Raw genomic sequence first — 20,254 nt, forward strand, 5'->3', positions numbered from 1 at the left:
ATCTTTGTTGTGTTATCCCTCTTTAGGTTGAACGATCTCTTAGCTTTATCAGGCAATGCAGCTATTACATTGTGTACACAGAAAAATAAAATAGTCACATGAACATATCTGAATGCCAGCAGAGGATGATGATAGACAAAAGAAAAGGGGAAAACAAATGTACAGCCCATGAATAGCACTTCAAAAGAAAAAGGAAAAATGCAGAAGCGGAAATATTTTCTTACAGCCAGTCAGCTTCCTTCATCACCACTCCAGAATACAGTTTATACAAACACCAATGCATCAAAAGATACCAAATGGATGTCATATAATGCAACACCCGCAAAACCTCTTGTCGTCCCGTGTAACGATATCCTACGCAAAATGAATGAGAAACGGAGAAGAAAGCAGCTTTAAGCCACAGTGAAGCTACTAATCAATTTACAATTTCCCTCAAATTTACAAATTACAGCTACATTTTTCCCAAGTGTGTATATGGTGCCGAATAGCTCAATTGTACTCCCGCCGATCCTGACGGGTACGGGAATGTTGAAGACTGTCACGCCACTGCACGCCTGCATACGCAAAGAATTGCTATCCTGTTCTACATAGTAACAATTTTCGAAATGCAGACTGGCGGATATCCGTGAGCCTATTGCTACAACCCATCTCCTGTGTAAAATGAACAGCTAGCGCCCAAAGATATGAGCATGTCCGAATTCTCCACAGCCAGCCCTCGACGATATTAGCAAAAACATGTCCACGGTAATCTAAATGGACGATGGAGCCTGAGCAGTGAACGTGTACAATCTACAGCGACGACTCACCCAATTCCCAACCGACGAATCATAGTGGAAGAAGATTCCGGATATACTGCCGGGAAGCACTGTTGCGTCCAAGGCCCAGCCCTAGGCCGAACGGTGTCCTCTCATTCTTCTTGCTGTGGTCACAACACTGAGAGGAACCACCTTGACTGTGAGAGTTTGAGTTGGCATGTGAATCAGCACAAGCATGGTCATCGCAATTACCATGATGGGAATTGCCCTCGCCATTCTGTGAGACTGCACTTGTCATCTGTATCATTCCTATTTCTTCGTCAGTGCGTGATGCATGCTCGAGCCGCTCAACGTCTTCATTGTACCCGTTTACCAAGAAGTCTGAGCAGTTCTTGCGCACCCCATGGTCGAACGGATTTCTGAATCTGCCAGCTGGGCCTCTTAGATAAGTGTATCTCATGGAATTGGCCATCTCGTTGGTCGTGATGTTCCTTGCTATCTACAAGGGAGAGAAACAATACATGAAGAAGAATACATGGTACAGATCAACATGTCCCTCCTGTACTCCAGAGAGGCTATAACTACTGGATGGAAAGCATGGTCCCACACATGAACCTCACAGATAGCTTCATAAATCAAATAAGCAGACAATGATGTTTCGCATCTGGCCTTGATTTTATCTCTGTTCAGTAATTGCAATCTTGACTTTGCTATTGAATTCCAAACATGATACAGTTTTATTGACAAATGCTTAACTATATTGCCTGACCAATAATGTTGTGTTCATACTTGATAGGTCATATACTCATGAATGAGCTGACAACGACATGCCAATCTGACATATCCAGCAATTTCCATAGAAAAATGATCCAGCAAGGCACAAATATCTGGGAAAACTCTAGTAAAGGTGTTACCGCAGTAGCATACTTTCCGTAAAAAAAAGATCCAGCAAGGCACAAATAATGTTATGTTCAGGATGTTTTATACAAGTTCATGCCTTAGTTTAGTTAGCAATCAAAAAATGTTGAAGATTGTGCTACAATGCACAAGCATATCGGTGGCTTCATGATTTTAGAATCAAATAACAAATAACTTGGTTTTCTTAGGTAAAAACATCCACGATTTATAACATTAAAACTTTAAATACCTGGTACGCTTGAACTCCTGTTAGACATGCAACACCAAAGAAAATGAAAAGGTCCATCATGAAAAAAGAAACAGCTCCAGTATGGTAAACAACAGAATAGCCTAGCCAATCGCCAAAGGATGCTGGAGAAGCTGGGTCACTTACAGTCCCTGCCAACAAAAAAAGTAATGAATCATACGGAACATTTCCAGTCCATGTTGCAAGGAAAAGCCACAGAAGACTTAAGACTATACTTATGATGGCAGCAGAACCAGTAATGATCATTGCAATTACTTCTAGAGTGATGAACATGAAGAATTCCCATTTGTTCTTCTGCAGTTACATTCCACTATAGATCAGACTGAAGAACAAGCAGATATGAAGAGAATAACAAAATTCAAACAAAAAGTAAAGAAAGAATCAGCAAGTGATAAGCACAGGCTCTTCATAGTGTCACTTTCTTAAAAGTAAGGTGGTATCATAACCTTTTGTCTACATGATATTCATCAAGCAACATAAACCGTCCAATACATCTTCAGAAGAGGTGATAAGTTGATAGCTACATTTGATCACATGTAGGCACATATGACATGACTGAAAAGCCTACCTTGCCGACGCAATTAGATACCCAGGGGCAGTGATGGTCAAACTGCTCAACACAGCGATCACATGTAGAACAATGTTTCGAACGAACAGGTCTGACAATCTGCAGAACGACACGTTCAGAAATCAGAGGCCTAAGAATATAATTCTAGGATAGAGACAACTAATTCATCACTGTATAATGTAGTAATGTACCGCTTACTTTGCAGGTTATACAAAGCTGTGACCAGTTACCAGTCAGAAGTGCAGGATTGTCTAACTCCATCTTCAACAAGGGTTCCTAAAGCAAAATGGGATTGCAACATTTTGGGATATGCTTAAACCTTAAATTTGGTAACGCATCTAGAATAGCAAATGATCATAAAGGTGCTTGCAGCAAACCAAATTAACTCGGCTAATCTTTCAAACTTACATCGTCCCTTTGATTATGTGAATCTCTTGTATTCGCACTGATGTAGCCAGGGTCTTTCCTGCAGAAAGTAAAAGCAAATTTTACATCATAGTGGTGTTGCTTAATGATAATTAGGTCGCTTGTCTCTAACTGGTGGCAATGGGTTAGTAGCACTACATTTTAATAGAGCAAATTTGCAACACATATATACGTTGCAATCGCAAAAGAATAATGTTTAAATAATTTGCCATGTACGTAACACATATAAGAGTAATCTAAACAGGATGTCATATATGAGTGCAAATATGCAAGCAGACACATAATGAACTCTGCCACTGTCTGAAAGTATTGTCAAGAAAAGTGGTAACTGACAAGAATCAACATGCTTGCTGGATTCAACCTTTTCATAACTACTCCCTCCGTCCCAAAATACTTGTTGTGGTTTTAGTTCAGAACTAAAGCCACGACAAATATTTTGGAACGGAGGACTACCCAAATGCTTCAGTACCTGCTACATTTATAGAACATGACCAAGCCAGCAGTTGCAACGAAAACTCCGGACCATGCAAATAGCCCAAATGCTGGTGGCATACCCATGTTATATTGTCCTGGTAAAAAGGAAATATAAATAAGCACCACAGTGCGGAAGAACAGGGCGAGTGAAAAGACATTAGAAACGCCACTTACCTGCTATAACAGAATGTATATATGTAGCAAGCAATACAACAGCGATACACCAAAGAAGAGGAGCAAGCCCTACTTTTGATAGCTTTGCAAATGTCGGATTCCTGTTACATCCACTGTCATGTACCCTTCTAGCATTGTCCTGTAAGGAATGACGCAAATCAAGTCTTCAGATTCTTCTTGGAAACAAGAAAAGATTTCCCCAGTTCAAATATCAGCAATACTAAAGCCCTTTCAACTCAAGATCAACATGATCGCTTTTTTGCAGATAATATACATTGAGGGATAACTGAAACGGTTAATCTACAAGGCATCATAAATAATTAAAGTGAAGAAGTCTTAATCTATCAGTGCAATCAGCCAACCACATGTAAATGCTAAACAGTTAATCATTTCAATTCCTAAGTTCAAATGGAATCTGCAAAATATCTGTGAGACAGTAAGAGAATAGGTCACAAAGAAGAAAATATATTTTTCTCCTTGGTTGCATCTATGTACATACAAGTACCAGTTTCTGGTATTTTCCAGCCAAACCAGTATCTGCTTTTTGTTCTAAATATAGCCAATTAGACATGTCATTTGACTGTACTTTTATCAAGTCTACACATAAAATTACCAGGTTCAGAAAGCATGTGCATCATTCAACAAATTCGCCAACAATACCTCATCATGAAACTCAGCCTTCCTTAACGAATTTAAACAATTAGAAAGCAGGCATACAAAATCTATAGTGATGCAAATTAATATTGCTTATAGTTTTTGTCTTTATGCAAATCAAAATAATTACTAGACAGAATCCCTATTAGATGACAGTGCTTGTGCATTGAGCCTCCGAGGTGCTGGAAATAGCAGCTCAAGTAGACTAGAACAGAAATGACATGGTCCGTGTTGTTACTCACAAGAAAAAATGCAACTTGTCGATGATTCTTATCAGCAGCAAGCTGTGCTGGAGTTAAACCAGTTTTGTCTTTCACCATCAAGTCATCCTTTTTCCCAGCCTGAACTAGCACAGTGCATGCTTCTAGATTACCCCGGATAGCAGCCCAATGTAAAGGAGTACAACCTACGGCAGCATTTGTCATAAAGAAATAAAAGTCAAGCTCCACGTGCTGTGTTCTATTTACAGGCAGAGCAGTGAATAAATTTAGCACATGCCTTCCTTATCCTGCCGCACCCTATGAGCATCCAAATACAAAAGAAGACGTATCGAATCTGCGAACCCCTTGTAAGCAGCCCTACAAGGTAAATAAGCAACACATAAGAAAACAGAAATGTAAATGTAAAAGCAGGTCCTAAAGTTCTGTTCAGACATATGTTACATAATGCACCAGCAGAAATAATTGGTAGGCTAATGAGTTACTCAAGACTCAAGAGCATAAGGTACGAACAAACCAGTGCAATGGGCTTCTTCCATCGTTGTCAGGGACATCTGGATCGGCATTCCATTTTGCAACAATGTGATAAATAAATGCTGTCTGACCATACTGCGCTGCAACATGTGTGGCCTGCAAACAACAGTATATATTGATTTATAGAGTTGTAATTAATTCAATGCCACATGTGAATGCCGTTGATTCTTGCATTTCTTTTCATGTAGAAAAAATCGTATAGCCAAAGGTTTTTTTGTCCATTACATATCTCTTATCGTGTAACTTGCAGGAAAACAAGATGGGAATAGTTGATCCATTTGGCAGGCAAATATCCAACGACTAGTTGTCTATCAGTTGTGAATGAACATTGGACACCCAAAAGCAAACACAAAGGCAAAACAAGGGCGAAAGACACGGAAGAAGTCAGTATGCAGACCTGATAGCCATATAAATCAGCAGCATCCACCTTAGCTCCCTCTTTCAGAAGTAGTTCAGCAACTTGTATGTGACCACGTACAGAACTCCAGTGAAGTGCTGTCTGCCCAGTGTGATCCACAGCATTTACATCTCCACCATGCTGTCCAAAGACCACAAAATCATCACCCAGCCAATATAGAAAATTATTCAGGCAACTACAGCTACCAGGAGCAAGTACTGCGTAGAAAGCCCATTCACGCACTCAAGTACATAACAGGCATACTCCTATTGATCGCCATGGGGTACACTACATTGTATGAGCAGACTATCCCAAGCCCACCACACGCTCATTTGCTTATACTCGAAACTGTGGAGGAATTAAACTGAGGCAAATGGTGAATGCGACAAACAACAAGCTGGTGCCCTCGAACGAGTCCACGAGCTACAAATCCATGCGGTTAACCAACTCAAATATACGGCCTCGGGAAAATTCCCCTCGTTGTAAGCATGGCTGCCCAAACCTACCCAGCCACAGCACTAGGACATTCAATTGTCCCGTCAACCGAGTAAATGAGCAGCTGAGAAAGCTCCCATGGCTACACTCCAAGCTCATACACACTTCATGGAATCCCCCAAAGGCCCATACCCAATGCATGGCAATTTCTGACCACGGTAACGATAAGCATCCATCGTTTAAAGCTCGCAGCGGCGTAAATTGTTCCGGACATCGACACTAAGGCGCCCGCAGTTGTGTGGCATGCAAAGTTCAGCTCGCAGAGCAAGCGCGCATGGGTAAAGCTGAGAGGGGAGGGAAGCGGAGCGGGGCGGGGCCGGAACCTCGAGGATGTACTGCGCGGCGGCGACGCGGTTGTTGAGGACGGCCCACTGGAGCGCGTAGTAGCCGGAGGCGTCGGTCCCGCCGACGGGGCGGCCCTCCGCCTCCACCAGCCGCTGCAGCTTCTCCAGATCGCCGTACGCCGCCGCCGTGTACACGTCGTCCTTGAGCGCCTCCTCCTCCGCCACCGCCGCGGCCACCGGCACCTCCGCGGGCGTCGCCGCCGCCGCGGCGGTGGTGTCCTCGAGCACCTCGATCTCCGACGCCATGGGCGGGGATCGGATCGGGGGTTTTGGGGGAATTGCGGGGCCGGTGGGGCGAGGGGAGGAGCTTGGCTCGGGCTGCCGCGGTGGTTGGGGAGAGCGTGCGTGCGTGCGTGCGTTTGACTGGGCGTTGGCGGCGAGGCGACGGCCTCCGGCGACGCGGGCGGGCGGGCTGGTCTCCGCTCTGGTGGTGGGCCGGAGGCGGAGAACGCGAGAGGGGGCGGGGGAGGGGAGACCCGGACCGGAGAAGGGGGACGAATGTGGGGGATTTTTTGCGTGTCAGGACCTCTGTTTTCCTTATTTTCTGTCGGGCTACAGCTTCGAGTAATTTGAAAGCCATGAAATTCAAATTAATTTACAACCTTAATGCTACATATCTGATTGTAAATCAATTCACAACTTCAGTTAATGATTGTTAGAGCTAGGTTTAAGCATAGGTGGAGACAAAGGTGTTTACCCAAGTGGGTTGTGTCGCGTTGATTTTTCGGTCTGGGTTTTTCCTTGGACCTCTCGAACCACCTGTATTATTTAAATTTAAAATGAACTCGGTTTAAATAGTGAAGGCGTAAAGATGATTTGCGCCATCGTCTACGGAGGCTCCACCCATATCCCTTTGCCATTCTTGTTTTTTCCTACGTTACGTACTCGCTGCTTCTTCTTTTTTTAAATAAAACATCCTCTTTATTTATTAGTAATAATGGTTACATCGTTTATAAGGAAATTTACAATATCGTACTCGCTGCTACTTCTATTTACATATCTACTCCGTGGATATAATTGGTTGAGACGTGACCTTTTCGATAACTCGGCCTATTTGGACAAGGAGTGTTTTCTATATGCTCCACCTCAAAGTACATAAAAGTTGCACTTGATCTAAGCATGGCCTAATTAGCGCTGCCTGTTCTCCATGTTAAATTCGCGGTACCTTTTTTTCCTTTTCGACAAGCACACTTTCTTTTTCTTGATTATCTTAGTTATGTAGTGTTTTTTCTTGATAATCTTAGTTATGCAGTGATTTTCTAATAACGCTTTTTCGATACAGTAACTACTATTATTGTGAGATGAAGATATTGATATCGTACTTTGTTTGGTTTCTAACTTACTAGATGATGCCATTGAAAATTTGAAATGACATTACGATCCAATTAAGCCTTAGAGCAACTCTAGCAGACCCCGCAAAACGCCGGCCCGCAAAACGCGTTTGCAGTTCGCGCAAAACCGCTTTTGCGGGCCGGCAAGGGCTAGCACAGATGCAGACCCCCCAAACGGACCCGTAAAAATGTATATTCGCGGAATATGCTTTTTTACGGGTCGGCTATGCGGGTTCTGCTCGGGCTCCAGCGCAACGACCCGCAAACACAAGAACTGCAAATCTGAAATTGTCATAGGGTTTCACAAACAAGTTCAAATTCAAATGACATAAACAATTTGCGCGCGAATAAAAGCGAAGTTCGTTACGCAAAAGAGGGCATGCAAAGGTATGCGCCCATGTCCGGCATCATCTTGGGGGTCGATCTTTACTCGGCGCCATGGAGTCCATTTAAAACTTCATTGGCGCCACCGTAGCCACCTCCGTCGCTTGTTCCAACTCCCGCACCGAAATCATCCACATTGCCACTGTGTGGAGCAGAGAAAACATCACCGGAACTGGCAGACGGACCGGCCGAGGCGACTATTCTCCTCTTCAAGATCTCTCTCCTTGCCATATCATGCCATGTTTTGGTGACCTCGTCCATGCCATTGCGGTTCATTGACATGATCTTGTTCTCTTCGGCGAGCAACAATGACAACGATTTGTTTTCAGAGGCGCGTACTTTTCTCTCCTCAATGGCAGCTCTGCGCAGCCCCTCTTCCTTGAGCATTTGCCATTTTTCTTGCTTCTCTTTTGCCTTCTTTTCGGCCAACTCTTTCTTGATCTCCAACGACTTCAACAACATTAACTCGTTTGATTGCACCATGGCATCAATCTTCTCCCTCAAGCTTGATGCTTCTTGCTCTCTCTTTATCTTCTCTCTAGTCTTCTTGTCGCCATCGGGCTTATTCAAATTTCTTGGGCCATCATCATCCTCGTCTTCATCCATGTTTGTAAGTGAGCCTCTCTTGGGTGGGGACTCTTTGTCGATCAACTTTCACTTCTCGCACTTTTGGAGCAACTCCCAACAATGCTCTAATTTAAAAAATCTGCCTTTCGAAGCTTCCATGTCCTTGTATCTTTGTTGAGCAATCTTGTCCTACACAATGCGAACAAGGTGATGCAATCATTTTTCATGATACATTATAATGATGCACAACTTCAACAAAGGCAAAGCAAACTCACATAGTCGGACTCCACGGTGCCACTTGGAGGTGCATTGCGTACTTGCTCCAAGCAAGCTGCCCAACGGCTGCACATAGGCTTGATGTTCTCCCAACGACCTTGAAGCGACCGAAATGTGCGTGGAGTCTTGTTGGGGTAGTTTTTCATAATGGGGAAGTATTGATCTTCGATCATTTGCCAATATCTCTTGGCGGTTTGATTAGTACTCAGTGCTTGCATCAAGAGACACCGCACTCCATGCTTTGATCAAAGCTTGATCTTCCAAGATGGTGTAGTTTTTGATCTTTGGCTTTTCCCAGCTTTTGCTTGTGAATTCTCAAACGTTTCCGCTTCAATCTCCGCCAAGTCGTCCGCACAACCATGATCGTCCACGCCGCCCTCCGTTTCATTGTAGACGAAAGGTTCGACAGGGGCTTGATCAATGTCAACCGCGTTCGTGTCCAACAAGTTCACGAACTTGGTTGTTGCATTGTTCGAACCACCGCTATACCGAACGATGACAAGTCATGAGCTATCGAAAAACAATGGCAAAAATGAAAGAGAATCACCAAAGTCCGAAAAGAGATATACCTTCCGGCCATTTCGTCGAACACCTCGCTCGCGGGTGCAGTGGCACCCTTGAACGGCATCGCCGGAGCACCACCTTGGGGGGGGGGATGGAGTGAGGGGTTGAAGAAGATTTGTTCCTTGAAGTCGGGACCTTCCTCCGCTTTACGCCCGCGACCTTGTCGGCCTTCTCCGTCGCTGGCCGGGATCGCACAGCGGCATTGGCGCCCGGAGCGCGGGCCATCGCGGCGGGGGTAGCCGGATTCCCGCCCTGCACAAGCACGTTGCCCTGCCGCTTGCGGGCAGGCGTGGCGTGTGCTTGGGCGACGCCGGCGGGGCCTACATGGCCGGCGACGAGATCCGCCCGAGGGGAAGGGGCGTGCGCGACCTCGACGGTGACGGGGGACAGCATGGTGTCGTCCATGGCGGCGAGGGACGGCCGGGGAGGAGCAGCCGGAGCTTTCAGAGGGGGGGCAATGGTGGCGGAGGGTGCGGAGAGCGGGAAAGGGGGCGCGGAAATGTCCCTCCCGCATAATCTCGCGCCGGATGGGGGTTGAGCTCGGGTCGGCCTCCCAGCCCGTGAAGATGGAGATTGAGAGAGAAGATTTGCCGCGCCCCACGAAATTTTTTGCGGGCCGGGGCGTTTTACGGGGTCTGCTCGTGCATATTTTTTGGCCCCAACCCGAAATTTGGCGGTTATTTTGCGGGCCGGGGCGTTTTGCGGGGTCTGCTAGAGTTGCTCTTAAATGACCCAGATAAACAATCTATACTCTAATGCCTCTACTTTGTTTACTCCATTGACCGTGGGAAACAACACATACTCCGACGCATGTCCTTTTGTTATACTCCAGTCATCAGTGACCCTGGCATAAGACATTTTAACAGCTTTGTTCCTGAAGCCGCTACTTTCATGCTTTCTTGAGAGGGTTCAGGACACCTCAATTGGAGCAATTTGACACAAAAAACATATACCACAATAAGTCTGCATTGCATCCATCCAATCATTTACACAATGATAAAAGTAACTCCCACTGAAAATTCAAGACATGAAAGTCCGAACAATTCGCCTGGCCCATGTGTCGGTGGACATTTGAGGTGTCCGTTTTGATGTACCGCGTTGGAGTTGCAATTAATTATTTGGTATGCATGCTTGGATTGGGAGTATTTTCTATGCTTCTCCTCAAAGTAGACAAAAATTACACTCAACCCAAGCATGGCCTAATCATTGTTGCTAGTTGTTGGCTGTATAGTTTTCAATGTTAATCCAAGCCTCCTTTTTCTCCATTGTCTTACTTGTGCAGTGTTTTTCTAACAAGACTTTTTGCAATACACTAATTATGTTAACTTAAGATTAAGACGTTGCTCTCATTGCAACTAACAAGGTGACGCCATTGAAATGACATTACGATCCAGTTTACTAGTTAAGACCAAAAGGACCCTGGGAAACAAGATGTATTTTGATGCCTATCCCGCATCCTCGTCGTCGTCGACTCGACGGTGGAGGCCTGCTTGATCAGGGCCATGTTCGGGACTGGGCTCCGCCGGGCTGGTATTGGGAGGTGCTACCTTCCGGGGGACGTAGGTTGGTGAGAAGGCAACCCGTTGTTGACCCGATCCTTGTTTGGTGGCGGTCGCGTGGGCCAGTGACGGTGGTGAGGCATCCGGACACCGCGGAGGTGGTACGTCACCGTGTCAGCGAGAAGGACGAGCACGTCCGTCGCTACATGGTTGCATTGGAGGGCGGATTCGACAATACCTGGCAGGTTCTTCAGGGATCTCACTGGAGCTATGATCCTGTGATGGTTCCTTATCTTTGGGTGTCCACCGCTCGCGTCGATACCCGTCGGGCGCTACGGTTCTAGTTGTATTAGTGATAATATTCGACGATGTACGGACACCAAGAGATGATATACTTTTGCTTATAATTATTGAATGCATGCTAATTTGAATACTATACTTTATTTTATGATTTGGTTTTGCTTATTTTATGATTTGGTTTTGCTTATTGAATGCTCATATTGGATAAGTTCTCTTTCATTCCCGTGTGCTAGACAATTTGATATAATAATGCATTTGGGAATGAAAGGAGGAGCTACGTACATCGATCATCGATAGTCAACCCATGATTAATAATAATGATCTAGTTTAATATTTGAATTATGAACGTAGGCCGGAAATGTCGTACTCATCGGACGACGAAAACCGCCCGGGGGAGTGCGACTGGTGCCACGACGACCGAGGTATCTGCGACAGGTTCATTGTGCTGGACAAAGATCGTCGCTTCAGCATTAAGCTCGAGGAGACCTTCGATGTTCATACGGTACGCAACCGACGATAATAGTTTTTTTGTAATTACTCATGACTTCAACTATTTTAGTCATGACAATATTTTTCATCTTTTCCAATTCGACTAGCTTATCCCATGCTTTGCAAGACGCTATGTCTTAGAGAGGATGGGTTTTGAAGACCATGAAAGTTTCGAAACCAAAAAAATTATTCTAAGTACCCATCATGGTGTGAATTTTCAAGTAAAGCTGTACAATGCTCAGAGTGTAACCCATTTTGGTTGCAAAAATTGGGAAGCACTTTGCAAGATGTATGGTTTTGATGAGGGTATGCTTGTTACCATGGATCTTGGTGATCCTACAATCGAGCAAGAGAGACCTACGATTTTCGTCCTTGTGAATACACCTTCAATTCTTCCCCCATGTGAGCTTAACATAGTTATTAAGTAATTTATATTGTTTATTTCAAAATAGTTGACAACTTATTCTCCATTGACAGCTTATTTTCATTCTTCAAAGAATGTGCGGAAGATGGTAGACAAAACCTACTACACCAAAGGCTCCGAACTAACTTATCATGAGAAAAATCATCTGGTCGCATTTTGTACTGATCTTGAAAATTACAATGTCTACAATCGAACTCCTCAACATTATGGTCAATACGTGCCACTAGTGCACGTGTTGAACTACGGTAACTACCATGGAAATACCCTGGTAAGATTTTTGTACTATTACAACATCCGTGCATCTTTTTGCACACTTCTAAAACTAGTACATCATATCATTGCTAACTACCAAGTTATTACTATGTTTTTCAACAGATAATCCCGAATGATTGTGTGCCTCATCTGATGTATACACACGGTAGCCTTCATGTTTTGAACATACAACCAGGTTGTCCTACGAATCTCAACTGTCCATACCGGGTTTCTAAAATAAGTGGAGACATGAGAATCAAAGAATGGAAAAAATATATGGACAGTCGTAAGGAGCTTCTTGGAAGCAACATTCAGCGAAGGGCAAAAATTGGAGACAGGATGATCGCCATTCTTCATAATGGAGAGTCAGGATCTATATTGTTTTATGTTATTTTACCTTAAGGGTGTTTAGGTCCTACCTGATACTGATGATCATGTGTTAAGAACAATTATGTAGGGTTGGGTTCGATGACTATGAGGATGATGATCGTATGACTTATTATTAATAACGAGTAGAAGTTGTATGATGATGCATAATTAGTAGGACGAGTACTTGTTATTATATATGCTGATGTATGCGAGCATGCATGAGTTATTATATCAGCGGGTAAAATGAACATATATAGCAGCAGCGTTGGTAAACCAAGGACGAAGATATAAGAGAGGACACTTCTCTCTATTAGCTAGCTAATATAACAACCTAAAAATAACCCCCTAAACCCCTAAAATAGCCAATTTCCAAAAAAAAAACATGGACTTTTGGTCTCGGTTGGTGCCACCAACCGGGACCGAAGGCCCCTTGACTGGGCTTGGCGCACAGAGCCACGTGGAGGCACATTAGTCCCGGTTCTAGTTTAAATCGGGACTAATGGGTGGAGGTATTAGTAACGGCCCATTAGTCCCGGTTCATGAACTGGGACTAAAGGCCCTCACGAACCGGGACTATTAGGTGTTTTTCTACTAGTGTAGATGCATTTTAAGTGTGGATTCATTCATTTTGCTCCGTATGTAGTCCATCCAGTGGAATCTCTACAAAGACTTACATTTAGGAACGGAGGGAGTATTTGGCATGCATGCTTGGATTGGGGGTATTTTCTATGCTTCTCCTCAAAATAGACAAAAATTACACTCAACCCAAGCATGGCCTAATCATTGTTGCTAGTTGTTGCCCGTATAGTTTTCAATGTTAAATCCACGCCTCCTTTTTCTTGATTGTCTTACTTGTGCAGTGTTTTTCTAACAAGGCTTTTTGCAATAGACTAATTATGTTAATTTAAGATTAAGACATTGCTCTCATTGCAACTAACAAGGTGACGCCATTGAAATGACATTACGATCCAGTTTACTAGTTAAGACCAAAAGGACCCTGGGAACAAGATGTATTTTGATGCCTGCCCTTTTGTTATATTCCAGTCATCACCGGTGACCCTGACGTAAGACATAGTCCCTGAAGGAGTTTCTACACCCAGGGGCAAATGCTCAAGGTGTGAACAGTAAAATCAAAAAAAAATCAAAAAAAATAATCTGAATTTTTTGTTACATACTTCCACAAATGTTTGTTGTGCATGCAAAATTTCATCGCGAAATCACATTGATGAAAGGCATGATAAAGAAAAAATCAATGCTCTGAAAATGTTACTTACAAAAGCATTTTGGAGGTCTGACTTTGTTTTTTTGGCACGACTTCCACAAATGTGATTTTGTGATGAAATTTTGCATGCACAACAAACATTTGTGAAAGTATGTAACAAAAAATTCAGATTATTTTTTTTATTTTACTGTTCACACCATGAGCATTTGCCCCTGGGTGTAGAAAGGTACTTTCGCTGAAGCAGCTACTTTCATGAAAGTGCTTTTCTGAACTGAGCCTTTGTGAGCCCAAGGTGAACAGTAAAATAGAAAAAAATCAAATAATTCTGAAAAAGATAGCAAACATTGACAAATGTTCTTGTAAAGTTTCATCACAAAATGACATTAGTAAAAATACATGGGAAAAACGATGTTTTTTGATGAAAAAAAAAATGTATTTTGCTGTTCATCCAAGCTCACATAAGGTCAAGCTCGGTTTAACCTTGTCCCCACTTTCATGCTTTCTGAGAAATTCAACCCAAAAACATCCCCTCAAGAAATAAATTCAACGCAAAAAAATAATCCACACAATGTCATATTGCATCCATCCAATCACCTACAGAATGATAAGGGTAGCTCCCATTGAAAATTCAAGACATGGAATCTGCAATGTGCATACAAGATTCATCATCATCGTCGTCGTCATCATCATCATCCATCTTCAGGCACAATAGAACCCCCAAGACACTCTGGTCCAAACCTGTCGAATGGCCGTCCATTTCGCTACCCTCTGCTACCACTACTACATCTACCGGAACGAAAACTAGACAAAGTTCAACATGATTGCGCAAGACCAGGAACAACGAAATGTAAAACACAAGAGGGTCATCATCTGAAGGAGCTCCATAACATGTAGATGAAGTAGCACGCTCCCCACCGGCAAAACTAGATAGTCGATCATGCATCGGCCTTCTCGCTCTAAAGATATTTGAAGAGGATGCCTCCATAGGTGGCGAAGAAGGGGGCGAACACGAGGGACTCGACCGCCATGAGCTTGATGAGGATGTTGAGTGAGGGGCCCGAGGTGTCCTTGAGAGGGTCCCCGATGGTGTCGCCGATCACAGCAGCCTTGTGGCAGTCCGAGCCTTTCGGGCCCAGGCTCTTTGCGTGCTCAGATGCGCCAGCCTAAAACCAAGGAAACACACAGTTAATGATTTTTGGCAAACGCGTGAGGAAAAGGAAAGCTCCTGACTGATGGGGGTCAAAGGATCTTTACCTCAATGTACTTCTTCGCGTTGTCCCAGGCACCACCGGTGTTCGATGCTGAAATGGCAATCTGGATAAAAACAACACAGTTTTGAGTGGAACATCACATGGCTATGCATGCAGCAACAGAGTACGGAAACAGAATGCTAAGTATATTCCCACAAAACAGAATGTTCCACCAACCTGAACACCAGAAACCAGAGCACCGGCAAGGACACCAGAGAGGGTCTCAACGCCAAAGAAGGTCCCGACAATAAGAGGTGTCAGCATGACCAGAGCACCCGGGGGGATCATCTCCTTGATGGACGCATCGGTGGAGATCTTCACACATGTCGCATAGTCAGGCTTGGCGGTGCCCTCCATGAGCCCAGGGATGGTGTTGAACTGCCTCCGCACTTCCTCCACCATCTTGAGAGCCGCGCTTCCAACACTCTTCATGGTCATTGCAGAGAACCAGTACGGGAGCATGGCACCAACAAGGAGGCCAATGAAAACGTTTGGTGTCAGAACATCAACAGTTGTGATCCCGGCACGGCTCACAAAGGCACCGAAGAGAGCAAGGGACACCAGGGCAGCCGAGCCAATTGCAAAACCCTACAGGTAAAAAACCATGGTAAACAGAGTTTAGTAGTTTGAAATGAAATTTGTGGAAAGAAATTATAACTGAAGAAATATTCTATGGAGTATTCAAGTTACAGTGGAATGCACTTCCTTGAATGAGATAATAAGGTCATTCAGCTCTCAAATTAAAGACAGAAAACAAGTTAAAGATTGTATACCTTTCCAATGGCAGCAGTTGTGTTTCCTGCAGCATCCAGAGCATCAGTTCTCTCACGGATTCTGTGGCTCATGCCAGCCATTTCAGCGATGCCTCCAGCGTTGTCACTGATAGGGCCATAGGCATCAATGGCAAGACCGGTCGCAATTGTGCTGAGCATTCCAAGAGCAGCCACAGCCACACCATACATCGCGGCAAGGCTGAAGCTGAGGAAAATACTGAAGGCAATGGCGAAGATAGGGATAATAACTGATTTGTATCCCAGAGCAAGACCAAAGATGACATTGGTAGCAGCTCCAGTTCTGCAGGAATCAGCAACATCCTGCACAGGACTGAAAGCGCCGAACTGTCAGGAACTTGAAACTCACAATGAGAATTATACATGACCAAAATTGCAAGTACCTGTATGCATTGCTTGTGTAGTACTCTGTAATGAATCCAATGACTAGGCCAGCCCAGAGACCAACCGCCACACACAAAAATAGTTGCCTGTAAAATAGAAGGTGAAGTGAGATCATGAATTCAATGAGGAAGGCCTGAACAAAATTATATAAATTCAAATTGAAAAGATGGCAATACCAGCTATGCACAGTCTTCTGGGCACCAAAGTTGAATATTGTGAAGGTATACGGGAGGCCTAACCAACTGACAAGTGCAATGCCAGCGGTCATCACGGCAGTGGAGATAATAAGCTGTTTTTTAAGGGCAGGCTCTATTTGATCTACCTCCTTCACCTCAAAGAAATCGGTTGCAAAAAGAGTCGTTATCAAACAAGCTATTATACCCACTGAGCTAATTAGGAGTGGGTACATCATGGGGGTGAATTGATGGTTAATTCCGAAGGAAGAGATCGAGGCAACAACAAGAGCAGCACAAGACGACTCGGCGTAGGAACCAAAGAGATCTGAACCCATTCCAGCAATATCTCCAACATTGTCACCAACATTGTCTGCAATGACCTGCATGAAGGAAGGAATGATCATTCTCATGCGTAGATAAAAAATACTACCTATCAGAATATTAATACTCTGTTCGACAACAGAGGATAGGCACTTACAGCTGGGTTCCTCGGGTCATCTTCAGGGATGTTCCTTTCTACTTTCCCAACAAGATCAGCGCCAACATCAGCAGCTTTGGTGTAAATCCCGCCGCCTACACGGCCGAAAAGAGCCATGGAAGAACCGCCGAGACCATACCCGGTGATAGCCTCGAAAAGGCCCTCCCAGTCATCACCATAATAAAGCCCAAACAGGTTGATTGCGACGTAGAGAACAAAAAGGCCACTCGCAGCAAGAAGGAAGCCCATCACAGCACCAGAGCGGAAAGCGGTGATGAACGCCTTCCCGACACCCTTCCTTGCCTCGAGAGTGGTCCTGGCATTCGCGTAGGTCGCGATCTTCATTCCGAGGAAACCAGACACAAGCGAGGTGACCGCACCCAGCACAAAGGCAATTGTGCTGAAGGCGGCGTTGGCAAGAGCAGGCTTGCATGTCTTGCCCACGCTGTAATGGCAAGGCTGGCTCTTTGTGCTGAACCCCTCGATGGAGCCAAGGAAGACGAAGATGAGGACCGCGAAAACGGTCATGAACCCTCCGGCATACTTGTACTCGGTGAAAAGGAAGGAGGTTGCCCCTGTTTTACAAGAGAGCAAGAGTGTTCAGACCACAAATGCATATACAACAAAGGTAGACACTAAGCATTTTCAAGAGGAAGTTTATCAGGAATAAAACATGGAGGCAAATACAAAATATCAAAGGTGAGAGTAATGACAATGTACGTACTGTGTTGTGAGCCATACAGCAACCTGCTGGCCTTTTATTTTATCAAAAAAAAAAACAAAAAAAAAACTGACCTCGACCTGACCCAACACATATTCTTAGATTATATTTAACCCTATTTTTATTTAACCCTAGCAAGATCTTGAAACAAACTTACATACCATTATTAAGAATATAAACCAGCTAACAAAGCCTTGGGCAAAACTGCAAATAAAACAGAGCACTAAAATCAGCAGCACCTAACAGAAAATTTGTCCCCGTGTCTTCAAATGGCAGCTGGGAGGACGGCGGTTGCAATACCTTGTCCTCTTCTTCATGCAGTCAGTCAGCTTACCCTATCTATCCCTGCACCGCAGCGTGGTCGCTGCTGGGCTTTGTTGGGCCCGGGGACCTCACTTCTCACCAAGAACAAATCACTTCTAGTTTTTTTTTCCTAAGTAGAACAAAAAAACACTTCTGATTTACTGCCAACCGTCAACCATCCCCGCAGATCTGCATCCCCACCCACTCGTTCCCCACAAGAAATATATATCTCCAGGGAGAAAAATCTTGTCGGGAGTGAGCGGATGGTTAATTAATCGAAATTTAACCACGATTAGTCAGCACGCGCTGGAGCGAGGATTATTATATCGCGTGCTGCGCAAAGCGGGGACAATCGATATTATAATGTCTGCTCGCAGATCCACCTATAAAGTGTAAGACTGATACTATAGAAGTTGATAGAAGTACATAATCAAGCATATAATAAATTACGAATCCATGCATCAAAATATGAAGAAATTACCGCTACAGAACACATCAAAAATATGAAATTACCGCTGCACAACACACCATCTACAGTATCATGCTGGATTATGATGCTACACGCTACGCGCCGCGGCGGATTCGGACAGGAAAAGTTTCTGACGGCGTTCACGCCGCAAGCGAACAGAAAGCAGTCAAACCGGCGGGGAGACTACTGCTGGCGCCCGGTTCCTGCGCGCTCGGGAGGCCGCAGCCGGCGCCGAGATGGCCGAGATCTACCTACCCGCCCGCCCTCGGACGCCGGATCGATCCACGCCCGCCGGCCGGCGCCGACCGGAGCGCGAACTACTACTACTACCAGCTACGGCCGCCGGGCCGGGCCATATCTCTGTGCTGTGTGGGGGTGCGTGGCTCACCTTCGGAGATGGCGGTCTGGATCTCGGCGCACTTGAGGACGACGTTGTGGTCGTTGAGGCCCTCCTCCTCCTCGATGAGGTACTCGCTGGCGCCGTCCTTGCCGCCCGCGCCGGCGCCTCCTCCGGCCGCCGACCCGCCCTCGCCGCGCGGCTCGGGGGCGACCTTCACCTTGGAGACCAGCACCCACTGCAGCACCGCGAACGCGATGCCGACCGCCGCCGCCACCGGCACCACCAGCTGCGTGGCCAGCTCCGGCAGGATCGCCGCCGCCGCCACCATCTCCGCCGCCGGAAAGATCAGCACGCGCCCAAGACCGGTTCTTTCCCGTTCCGTTCCCCCACCTTCCGCGGAGGATCAGGTAGTACGAGAGCGAGGGAGAGCGGAGAGCAGCGCAGGCGAGGGGAGCGGCGGCTTTTATAGCCGGAGCGGAGAGGAGAGGGAGGCCGGGAGTGGGGAGAGGAAGAGGATGGAGCTGGAGTGTAGGCGGTGACGTGGAGGCCGGGAGTGGCAGTTCCGTGATTTGCGGGGTCTTTGGGCTATCGCTCTGTTCCGTTTCACCTCCCTCCCTGGTCAAGAGGGTGAAAAGAGATCGCCTCCGAGTCTATCCTCTCCCGGTCAAGAGGGAGTGTGAGCATTGTTAATGTAGCGATAAAAAAGTTATATGGATATTTTTTTTCACGGGTAGTTTTGTGGTGGTGTTGGCGGTTGAAAGTCGGGCTGTTGTTGTTCTGGATTTCTGGAGGTTGACAGCGGTGGTGGTTATGCGTTGCGAGTTCGCCAAAGGGTCAAAGTCTTGGGTTGACGTCTCGAGCGCCTCGCAATGAGCTGGGTTTTCTTGCATGGCGGACGGCGCGTTGTGGCAATGGGAAGGTGGCGTGGCTTTGTCGGGCTTTGGGCCTCACGACTCCCGAGAGTGGGTGGACGGCGGATGACGTGTGTATGCGCTATGCTTGGCGGTTGGGAATGCGGTAATGAATGCCAGTTGCGAGACCGTAATAACGTCGGATAGTTGTTGATAGTTGTTGGCACGATGCACGTAGAAGATGTGTGGACTTCGTCGGTCTTCGGACCGCACGGCTCCCAAGGGTGGGAGAGCGGCGGATGGGGTGTATGCGTTATGCTTGGCGGTTCTGAAAGCAATAATGAATGCCAGCTGCGAGACCATAGTAACGTCAGGCTTTTCTTTATCGTGACACTTAGGATAGTTGTTGACAGTTGTTGGCACCATGCACGTAGAGGATGCGTGGACTTTGTCGGTCTTCGGACCTCACGACTCCCAAGAGTGGGAGAGCGGCAGACGGGGTGTATGCGTTATACTTGGCGGTTCTGAAAGCAATAATGAATGCCACCTGCGAGGCCATAGTAACGTCAGGCTTTTCTTTGTCGTGGCACTTAGGAAAGTTGTTGACAGT

The 20,254-nt window shown here is 45.6% G+C and overlaps 2 protein-coding genes across 6 annotated transcripts; both read right to left on the reverse strand.

The window, feature by feature from the left end:
* Positions 1-220: 220 nt before the first annotated feature.
* On the reverse strand, positions 221-6,682 carry LOC123156311 (protein S-acyltransferase 24). 5 transcript variants are annotated; one of them, XR_006477973.1, is made up of 14 exons: positions 6,184-6,682; positions 5,366-5,506; positions 4,952-5,064; positions 4,715-4,794; positions 4,459-4,622; positions 3,563-3,701; positions 3,384-3,483; positions 2,897-2,954; positions 2,687-2,764; positions 2,489-2,587; positions 2,047-2,051; positions 1,903-1,919; positions 1,008-1,254; positions 221-933 (listed from the first exon to the last, which is right to left on the reverse strand). XR_006477973.1 is itself a non-coding variant. In XM_044574447.1 (14 exons), the coding sequence occupies exons 1-14, from the start codon at positions 6,448-6,450 to the stop codon at positions 926-928; spliced, it is 1,722 nt and encodes a 573-aa protein (XP_044430382.1). In that variant the 5' UTR covers positions 6,451-6,679; the 3' UTR covers positions 221-925. The 5 variants fall into 5 exon arrangements, 4 of the variants coding, with proteins under 4 accessions (XP_044430382.1, XP_044430383.1, XP_044430381.1 ...); XM_044574447.1 differs by adding an exon at positions 2,136-2,214 and having other exon boundaries at positions 1,903-2,051; positions 6,184-6,679; XM_044574449.1 differs by lacking the exon at positions 221-933 and adding an exon at positions 2,136-2,214 and having other exon boundaries at positions 969-1,254; positions 6,184-6,681.
* A 7,756-nt stretch (positions 6,683-14,438) lies between these two features.
* On the reverse strand, positions 14,439-19,129 carry LOC123159822 (pyrophosphate-energized vacuolar membrane proton pump; the record flags this gene model as incomplete). The annotated part of the gene is given in 8 exon segments (XM_044577640.1): positions 14,439-15,044; positions 15,136-15,195; positions 15,309-15,719; positions 15,905-16,235; positions 16,306-16,392; positions 16,483-16,862; positions 16,961-17,535; positions 18,842-19,129. Coding segments are annotated over 8 exon segments (2,331 nt in total). The 3' UTR covers positions 14,439-14,837.
* Between the last annotated feature and the right edge of the window lie 1,125 nt (positions 19,130-20,254).

Source organism: Triticum aestivum, chromosome 7B, assembly GCF_018294505.1.
Source record: "Triticum aestivum cultivar Chinese Spring chromosome 7B, IWGSC CS RefSeq v2.1, whole genome shotgun sequence".
In the NCBI taxonomy this organism is placed as follows: domain Eukaryota; kingdom Viridiplantae; phylum Streptophyta; class Magnoliopsida; order Poales; family Poaceae; genus Triticum; species Triticum aestivum.

What these genes read in the sequence shown, in the direction of transcription:
- LOC123156311 (XM_044574446.1), bottom strand. Translation starts at nt 6,450, where the DNA reads ATGGCGTCGGAGATCGAGGTGCTCGAGGACACCACCGCCGCGGCGGCG. An exon ending in GACAAGTTGCATTTTTTCTT is followed by an intron (nt 3,702 to 4,458) that starts GTGAGTAACAAC and finishes CATTCCTTACAG; the next exon opens with GACAATGCTAGAAGGGTACA. An exon ending in ATGTTCTATAAATGTAGCAG is followed by an intron (nt 2,955 to 3,383) that starts GTACTGAAGCAT and finishes TACTTTCTGCAG; the next exon opens with GAAAGACCCTGGCTACATCA.